This window comes from Microtus ochrogaster, unplaced genomic scaffold (genome assembly GCF_000317375.1).
Source record: "Microtus ochrogaster isolate Prairie Vole_2 unplaced genomic scaffold, MicOch1.0 UNK29, whole genome shotgun sequence".
Taxonomy (NCBI): domain Eukaryota; kingdom Metazoa; phylum Chordata; class Mammalia; order Rodentia; family Cricetidae; genus Microtus; species Microtus ochrogaster.
This window is the reverse complement of record NW_004949127.1, coordinates 1,679,982-1,689,763: the sequence shown is the minus strand read 5'-3', so window position 1 is coordinate 1,689,763 and position 9,782 is coordinate 1,679,982. Positions and strand designations below refer to the sequence as shown.

Genomic DNA, 9,782 nt, shown 5'->3' with positions numbered 1-9,782 from the left:
GAGATGGTCCCTTACACTGCGCAGGTTTGGATGGGTCTGAGATGGTCCCTTACACTGCGCAGGTTTGGATGGGTCTGAGATGGTCCCTTACACTGTGCAGGTTTGGATGGATCCTGACTGTTCCTCAGTTGGTGATAAGCTTCCATCAGACTCTGAGGGTGATCACAACACACTAATCCACCCAGTAGGGGTGAAGCAGAATGTCTCTGCAGAGATCCCACTACAGCCTAGAACACAAACTCAAATCTTTAACGTCCAGGAAGTTATGGCTGTAAGCATTGGTTTATATATATTAGAGAACTCTTATAGACTCTACATTTCAAAATAAATACACAATTTTCATCAACAAGCTTCATGTTCATTAGATTTTATATTTATTTCATATTTAGCTAACTCAGAAAAGAACATTAGAATATTACACTCATACCTAGTTATTTTTGCATATTTATCTTTCCCTCTTTACTTTGCTCTTAATTCCATACACAATTATGTTAATTACTATCATATACCAGAAACTGTATAAGGAAAAGTTATTTACATTTGTAAAGCTAAGAGGTTTATATTAGATGTCCGTGCAGGACTTTTTTGATTTCCAAAAGAAAAATATTCAAATTGGCATAATTATTGGGTAGAATTCAGTTTTGTTTGTCTTTATTTATATGTATGTATGTCACGTGTGTGGGGTGCCCGAGGAGGCAGAAGATGTCGGCTTCTCCGGAGCTGGGGTTGCAGGTGGTTGTGAGCCACTATGAGCGCTGTGGGAATTGAACCCAGGTCCTCTGCAAAAGCAGAAAGTGTTCTTAACACTGAGCCATCTTTCCAGGCCCAGAATACAATCTAGAGGTGGATACAATCTCTGTGAGTTCTAGGCCAGCCTGGTCTACAGAGCGAGTTCCAGGGCCACACAGAGAAATCCTGTCTGGAAAAAAAACAAAACAAAGCAGAGTGGACTACAGCCATGCCATCAGGGGAGTTAGGCCAGGGCAGCTGTTACTTTAGGGTCACCTGAGTTAGTAAACTCACGAGCAGGTGAGGAAGTGGATCAGAATTCTGCCACCTCTTCCTACTCGCTGACGAGGTCAGAGAAGTCATATTTTTTCTGAGGATGGAGAATCTACCTTGGTGATGAATGCATTAATATAGTTTAAAATAAGCTTTTTAAACCTTCAAAATCAGAACATACAAAAGGCTTAAAGGAGCCAAATCCACATCTACCTTAGAGGGAGCATAGAACAAACCTTCCGTTGGTGGATTTGAACCTGCCAACTGCCACTTCAGCCAACGCTCTATCTCTGGTTTCTACACCGTTTAATCCTGAGAGTTACAGAACGCTACAGTTAAAGTGATGGACACAGGGCACCTCAATGTCAAAGAAAGCGAGGTGGGAAGGCCATCTCCCAAACTCTGGCACTGTCTTAAGACAGTTGACGAGGCTCCCTTCAGAGACCTCCTTCCGTGAGGGTCCCCCAAACACAGTCGTCCTCAACTTTCTTCGTCTTGGTTTTTCTCAGAAAATTAAAATAGTCTTTTGGCTGGAAAATAAACAGAGAGATCAGAAATGTAAAGGAAAGGAAGAAATTTCCCTAAGAACAAGAAAACCTCAAGTAGGTTGAAAAAGTATCAAAATAATTACAAAAGCTACAAAAGGTTACATCTGTGTAAGCAAGGATTACTTTGTACCTTTATCCTGCACTGGGGTAGGACGGAGGACGGCGCCCCCTGCTGGTCTGCTCAGGAAGCTCTGACTCCCAGAACCAACATTCTGTCCGCCTGTTCCTCCCTACTCCTTGTGAATTTCAGTTCTTGGTCTCATTTTCTTGCTCACAGAAGCACAGACTTTAAAAAAGTCATGTGAAACATTTTAAGAACGTATTTGCTATCAGTACTTAATAAGCTCTTGATGCAAGTGTGTGTGCATGCGTGTGCGAGTGTGTGCGTGTGTGTGAGTGTGTGTGCATGTGTCCAAGCATGTGGAGACCCGAGGTTGACATCAGATGTGTTCCTCACTTTCCATTTTATTTTTTGAATCAGGGTCTCTCGTTGAACCTGAAGCAAACCCAGCTGAAGAAACAGGCGGTTCTGGACCTGGTTGCTCTTTCGCTCAGTCTGTACAGGGGCTTCTAAGAAGCAGCCAGCGACCTTACTTAAACTTGAATGCCAAGGACTTTGCTGAAAGGTGTTGGGGGGGGGGATGGGGAGGAAGGCACCTGATGACAACACATCCATGACGTCATTTTACTCACAGACCTGGTTCGGCTGCTTCTTACTTCTGCCTTGTTCTGGAACCTCGATCTGCTAAATGGGTTAGCAAAATGTCAGCGCCGGTCAGGGAAGCCAGCACATGAATAATCCACTAACCGACACATTTCCCCCTCCACAGTCATGCTCCCAATGACCCCTCAACTGCTGGTCAGCGGGCACAATTACCCGGCATCTGCACACCTGCCTGACATCTGCATGCCTGTCTGGCATCTGTACACCTGCTTGTGACCTGCACACCTGTCTGTGACATGCACACCTGCCTGTGACATGCACACCTGCCTGTGACATGCACACCTGTCTGGCACCTGCACACCTGCCTGTGACCTGCGCCTGCACACCTGTTTGTGACCTGCACACCTGCCTGTGACATGCATACCTGTCTGGCACCTGCACACCTGTCTGTGACATGCACACCTGTCTGTGACCTGCACACCTGCCTGTGACCTGCACACCTGCAAACTATTAAATACCAGGGACTGTACCCCTCCCAGCAGGGCCCAGCACCCCACGCTACTGAAGGTCTGAAGAGTAACTTGCATCCTTAAGGAGGACTGCCAGAAGCCTCACAGCTTACATCTCTGCTCAGCGGCCAAGATTTCCTCACATCACAGGCCAGTGCCTGCCTTCAAGGCTCTGGTCAGCATAACTTATAAATGGGTGCTTTGTCTCCCCAAAGAAAACTGTTACTGCTTAGGACGACGGGCAGAAAGGAAAATGATGGAGACTCCAACAGCCTCTGGGGTAACTGGCTGCTGAACCAGAGGCTTGAAGTCTACGGGAGACTTCTGAGAGTCCACCTTAAGGACAGGAGTCCTCGTCCATATTTCCCAGGCCTGCAGGCTGAGACCGTGGACACAATGGCTGGGCTGACAGCAGCGTTAAGGAAGAAGTGGATGTTCACGCTGATGTAGAACAGCAGGAAAGTCTCTGCTTACACTGTGATTCCACAGCCCCACCCTAGACTAGGCCTACCTGAGCTTCTAGACAAGAGAAAAGCACACTTCTATTCTGTTCAGATACTTGCTGTCTTGGTTGGGCTTGGTTTTTTGGCTTTTGGTTTTTCCTTTTCCTTTTCTTTTTGTCAACTGGACAGGAACCTAGACATGTCTAAGGAAGCATCAGTTGAGGGAATGCCTTCACCAGACCGTCCTGTGGGGCATTTTCTTGATTAATGATTGATGTGGGAAGGCCAGACCATTGTGGGTGGTGCCGCCCCGGGACAGGTGTTCCTGGAGTGTATAGGAAAGCAAACTGAACAAGTCCTGGGGAGCGAGCCAGCACGAGGTGCTCTCCGTGGTCTCTGCTTCGTGCCTGCCCCCACAGACTCATGCCTTGGCTTCTACGGTGGTAAGCTGCAAGCTGACCTAACCCTTTCCTCCCCACGTTGCTTTTGGTCAGTGTGCTAGAACAGCAACAGAAACTTAGCGAAGACACTTCTTTTGCTTCCTGTTATATGCAGCTAAACTTTACCCTAATATACTTTATTTTAAAATAAAACATCTTTGTAATTCTGCTCTCTGTCTCCTTCCTCCCACCCCGCCTTTTCCGTGGGGGCTTGGGGTCCGAGCTCAGGGAGCCATCTTCCACCTCGAGCCTTAAATTTGAAATCATTGTGTAAACTAACAAGACTAATGAGTTTTGATTTGACACCAAATGTCTTCCCCCATTCATCCCGTCTAAATGGGAAAGCCCCGTATTTCTGGTGGCTGTCAGATTAACCGTGGGGGCTCATTTGGTTAAAGTTCTCCAGGGTTTTCCCCTTTGCCTCAGAGTCTTCAACCTTATCAAACCTTCGGACTCAGAATCCGCTCACTAGAGACCGTCTGCCTTAGTCCACAGAGTTCTGCAAGGGATGTGTGTTCTTCCCAGGGCATATTTGCTCAGAAAACAAGCAAATGTCAGTGTCTTGCATTTCTATGGCCACTTTAAGTCACAGAATGACTTTAGTCCATGGTCCTCAAGAGGCCCGGCACTGAGCTGTGATTTCACAGGGCTCAGCCAGCCTCCGTGTCAGACTTCCTTTTACTCAAGCTTTTGTGGGGGAGAATTCAGCTTGAAATGTGGTTTGTCTTTGAAGGCAATGTCTTTCCAAGAACCAGAATAATCCATAGACATAAATAAGCCATAAATAAATAAAATAAAGTTCATGGAAACAAAACCTGTTGAAGCCAGTCTATGCCCGCTCTGATGTCGTTCGCGGAAATGAATGGAAGCGTGAAGCGCCGTGTGAGCTGCAGGCGTGCGGGCTGTGTGGATTTTACTGAGCTGGTTCCTCTGCTATTCACTGTCCGAGGACTTCCTGTATCAAGTGGCCGTATTATTCTCCTGCATCTGAGGGCACGTCTCTCTTTTCAAAAAGCCTCCTCCAGTTAATTACTTTCCTTTCTTCTTTTATACGCACACGATAATCAAAGCCTAGGAGAGACTGCTGTGCCTGAGAGGGTGGATTTTATGACTCTTTTCACAAAGCGCCTCCTTCATGGACTGCTCTCTAGTGCAGCTTGAATAGTTCAGTCACCAGGAGAGAGCGGATTGGTTTGCCCTAAAAAGATATTTTTGGATCCAGAAGAGAAATGAAGTCCAGAGCACATTTGGTTTCGTAGAGAAACAAGCTGTAATGATTAATGTTGGAGCCAAGATGCCGCCCATTTGCTTCTGGAGAATTAAACCTAAATAAAAACGTTAGGGAAAGAGCTACAATGTTTTCTATGGTAATTTAAAGATGACTGCATGGGCCTGGGACAGCGCAGTGGTTAAAAGCACTTGCAGAGGACTGGGGTTCAGTTCCCGGTGCCCACACGGTGGCTAGCAAGCATCTGCAACTCCAGTTCCTTAGGATTTGATGACCTGTTTTGGCCTCCATGGGCCCAGGCAGGCATATGATACACCTACATATATGTAGGTAAAACACTCACACACATAAAATAAATCTGTTTTTTAAAAGAAGGATCAATGTAATCCTCTGTAAAAATATTAAATTTACCGACACACATGCCCACCAACCTGTCCTATCTTATTTGGAACATGGTTATATCGTAATGATAAGATAATCAGAAAAGTCTAGAATCACAGGTTTGTTCTTATTTTGTTTTACAGCATATAGACCAAGCCTAAGGTACTAGGCCTTTGGTGGAAATATGCAGACCAGAAAAATAAAGTTTATTCGGAAGAAAAAACGAACAAACAAACAAAAACAACTGACCTCAGAGTTTCTTTCACTCTGTGGCTTCCTGCTTGGTAGACAGGAAGTGTCAAGGGGCTATGGATTCCTTCTGGGGAAGTTGCTGAAGATCACCCCTGCTGTGCTAAATGGTCCCCTCAAACTCATGACTTCAATGCTAGATGGGGGTTCTTAAAGCGGAGGGCAAAGCAGAACACACGAGAAGTGAGATCCGGGAGGAAAGCTGTAGCCAGGATTCAGGGAGGAGACTGAGTGGATTAAGAAACATGAAGAAAGTATAAAAAAATATTTATGAAACTCACAACTTTTTGTTTTGGTTCTGTTTTTGAGACAGGATTTCTTTGTGTAGCCTTGGCTATCCTGGAACTCACTCTGTAGAACAGACCAAGCTGGCCTCGAACTCATGGAGATCCACCTGCGTCTGCTTCCTAAATACTGAGATTAAAGGCGTGCGCCACCACTACCCAGCAAAAACTCACAATTTTTAAGCTAATTAAAAATGTATAATTCAAAGAAGAAAGGGCATTTGAGTGAATGTATCCTGCATGGGTGGACAAGCTGCCCTTGGAAGATCTGGGTAATAATTACATGAAAATCTCACTGAGGAGTATATGGTTCCCTGTGAGATTGGCCAGAAGGGCCCTGGAGGCACCCAAAACAGCAGAGGATCGCCATTGCCTCTGGATGCTCACCGCATCCAGATAGTGCGACCCTATCGCTAAAGACTCAATGCACTTCCATTGCAGGACGTAAAAAAATCAACCTAGAAGCGACCTCAAAACTTCCTCCCCACTGGCTACCTTCCATAGTATCAGGAAGAGCTATATAGGTCACTAGGGGAAAAAACACCATCAGTGGGCCTTGCACCCACTGGTTTGCTGGTAACATTACTGTTTTCTGGTTGGATTTCAGACCCGCTCTACAGGGTGGGATGAACTCCCTTCCCTGCTTTTTGCCACTGCTGACTGCTTAAAAAGCCAGTGTGGGAGAGCTGCGGGGACCCAGGCTCTCCCCTAACAATTCCGGTAACATAATCAGATGACCACTGTGAGCTGGAGCTGCCTCCCTGGAGGACAAGACCCTCAAATTCTGGGCTTCTGGGGTGAATTTGGTCTACACGCGTTAGCACACGTTCAAATATATCCGAGTTCGTACCATTTCTGGGTTCTCCTCAGCGAGCTTCGCCATCTTCTCTGAGATCATCTTCTTCAGGCAGCTACTCAGGAAAAAAGCCTATGAAACCCGGAAATAGAGACTGCTCTTAGGCCGGGCGGTGGTGGCGCTTGCCTTTGATTCCAGCACTCGGGATACAGAGGCAGGAGGATTCCTGTGAGTTTGAGGTCAGCCTGGTCTCATGAGTTCTGGGCCAGCCAGGGTTTCATAATGAGCCTCCCTGTCTTAAACAAAATAAACAATCAGAAACACAGAGCTGGAGAGGCGGCTCGGGAGTTAAGAGCACTGGCTGCTCTTCCTGAGGACTCAAGTCTGAATCTTATCACCGACATGGTGGCTAACAACGGCCTGTAACTCCAGTTCCAGGGGGATCTGACGCCCTCTTCTGGTCTCCTTGGGCATTGCACGCACACACCACACAGACACATGCAGACAAACATCCATACACATTAAAAATAATAAAAACAGCTGGGCAGTGGTGGCGCATGCCTTTAATCCCAGCACTCAGGAGGCAGAAGCAGGCAGATCTCTGTGAGTTCGAGGCCAGCCTGGTCTACAAAAGCTAGTTCCAGGACAGCTAGGGCTGTTACACAGAGAAAACCTGTCTCAAAAAGCCAAAATAAATAAATAAATAGATAGATAATAAAAACAAGCAAATCTTTAAAACAACAAAATCCTCCCTCAGCTCGAGGTCCTCATTCTCCTTCTCTCACTGCATGTGGAGGCTAAAACTCACCAGCACATTTTAAAGAATTTTGTCTTTAATTTTCTCAGAAATGGACTTAAAATGTAATTAGCAGGAAAACTCAGGTTTCCTAAATTGCAAGAATGTAGGAACATTTAAAGACAGATGAATAAATAGGCCAAAATCCCATTCCTAATTGTTTCCCCTCTTAATCCACATTTCTACGGCACTATGAACAGTTTGTGTCTCATAAGCAACAAGCTCCTTCCACTAAATAAATAAATCTTCCACTTAATGGTATAATAATTATTGGGAGACTCATCATCAGGCATAAGTACTAACCTGTCTATTTGGAAGAAAATATGAAAACTTTTGCTTTTTGTTTGTTTTGTTTTCAAGACAGGGTTTCTCTGTGTGGCCTGGAACTGTAGACCAGGCTGTCCTGGGTGCATGTGCCACCATGCCTGGCTTACAGAGATACTTTCTAACTTCTTTTATCTTTTCTTTGTGTCTGTCACATCAGGCATCTCGATCCCACTCGGTTTCCATCCCTTTGTATTCCCCCTCTGCCCTTGCAAACCCCCCTCAAACACAAACAAAATTTAAGAGGGAAAAAAAAAAGAGAAAATCTCCTCATGGAAGCTGCGATGTGACACAGCGTGTCACCCAGTGATGGGGAAGTGTGAGCCAAATCAACCTTTTCCTCCCACGTTGCTTCTGGTCCTGGCGTTTCATCACAGCAACAGAAACCCTAATTAGGACACCCTAAGGACCATTTCCTTCACTTAGTATTGCAGTTTCGTACTTTCTGTTTTTTTAGAGGATGGACATCACGACCACATCGGTATTAGAGGTAGACATTGGTGACCAGAAACCAAAATTCTCTGTGGAGCTAAGCAGGGCTCAGGATGAACACAACATCAATGTAAAGTTTACCTGATATTTTTATTAGAATTAGAATACCTGGAATAATTTGCCTATTTTAAGAGTTATTATCTTCATCCAGGCAGTGGTGGGGCACAGCTTTAATCCCAGCACTTGGGAAACAGGCAGGTGGATCTCTGTGAGTTCGAGGTCAACCTGGTCTACAAGAGCTAGTTCCAGGACAGGCTCTAAATCCAAAGCTACAGAGAAACCAAAAAAAAAAAAAAAGAGTTATTATTTTCTTATTTATGTGCATGTGTTTTTGCCTGCATGCTGCTGACCTCAAAGGCCAGAGAGGGTGTTGGATATCCTGGCGCTGGAGTCACAGGTGGCTATGGGTGCTGGGACCTGAACCTTGGTCCTTTGCAGGAGCAGCCAGTGCTCTTAACTGCTGAGCCATCTCTCCAGTCCCTTTATTTTTTTTAATTAAAATATTTTTTCACCTGGAATTTTTATTCTAACTTGAAATAGCTAAGATAGGGGGATTTGTTTGTAGATGCTTTGTTTACTTTTGGGGTGGTCTCTCTATTTTACTTGGACACATCAGGACCCATCCCCTCTCTCTCTCTTTGCTTCCTGTTGCCGGGCCTGAGACAGTTTGGTCCATCACACGTTTCTCTCTTTGCCTCGCCACAGGTGATGGTGCCAAACCAGCACAGTCTGAAGCCTCTGGAATTGAGAGCTGAAATAAGCCTTCTTTGTGTGATTAATCTCAACTCAGAGCTGGCTATCACATCAACTACATTCGTTGAATTCATGACCATAGTGACCAGGAAAATAAAGCAAAATAAAAACAAAGTATTTTGGTCCCGTGCCTGTGTATGCCGACCAGGAGGCCAGGCACTTCGACACACCCGGCTTTCACGCCCCGACCTGAGAACTCACCTGTTTGGTGTAAACGACGAACCACTGCCGCCGACTGTCTTCGCTGTACTGAAATCTCAGCTCTAGGTTCTGGTTGAGAGTTCGCTGGGGCCCCTCTGTATCCAGCAGAGTTCCCTGGAGAGGGAAGGGATCACCAAGGTGCCTTGGGATAGGCTGATGTGAAGAAGGCATCATTTCCCCAAGGCTGTCAATCTCCCAGGGACCGTGGGAGGAAAGGAGCACAGTCAGGACACCGGGAGCCTTGGAAAGGAGCCAGGTGCGGGTGTGCAGAAGGCAGCAGAGTGTAGCCCGGGCTAGAAGGGTGGAGGAAGACTTCCTAGAAGGAGGGGCATGTGAGCAGAAGTAGGCGCTGTCCAAGTTTGTCGTGGTGGCTTTATCGGTTCGAGATGCTGTGAGGGACTGGGCATGTGAGTGGTCGACACTCACCCTTCCACCGAGTCCTTTGGTTACTAGAACTGGGTGTACAGGGGTCTAGTGCTGGCTAGCGAAGGGCTTGGCTCTTGTGGCTTTACAAACAAAGCTAAGGACTCCAGACTTCACCCCGAGGACAGCGGGCATTCCTTAAGAGAGTTGGCCGGCCGATGGTGGCGCACGCCTTTAATCCCAGCACTCGGGAGGCAGAGGCACGCGGATCTCTGTGAGTTCGAGACCAACCTGGTCTACAGAGCTAGT

General features: G+C 46.3%; 1 protein-coding gene across 1 annotated transcript in view; it reads right to left on the bottom strand.

Moving 5' to 3' along the window:
* Positions 1–1,439: 1,439 nt before the first annotated feature.
* Positions 1,440–9,782, bottom strand: part of Snx31 (sorting nexin 31) — a 37,331-nt gene continuing 28,988 nt past the window's right edge. The window contains exons 11-14 of the mRNA XM_005368121.2: positions 9,111–9,224; positions 6,599–6,676; positions 2,248–2,295; positions 1,440–1,532 (exon numbers count right to left, since the gene is read on the bottom strand). Coding sequence (XP_005368178.1) covers positions 1,440–1,532; positions 2,248–2,295; positions 6,599–6,676; positions 9,111–9,224 — 333 coding nt within the window. The remainder of the gene's footprint in view (positions 1,533–2,247; positions 2,296–6,598; positions 6,677–9,110; positions 9,225–9,782) is intronic.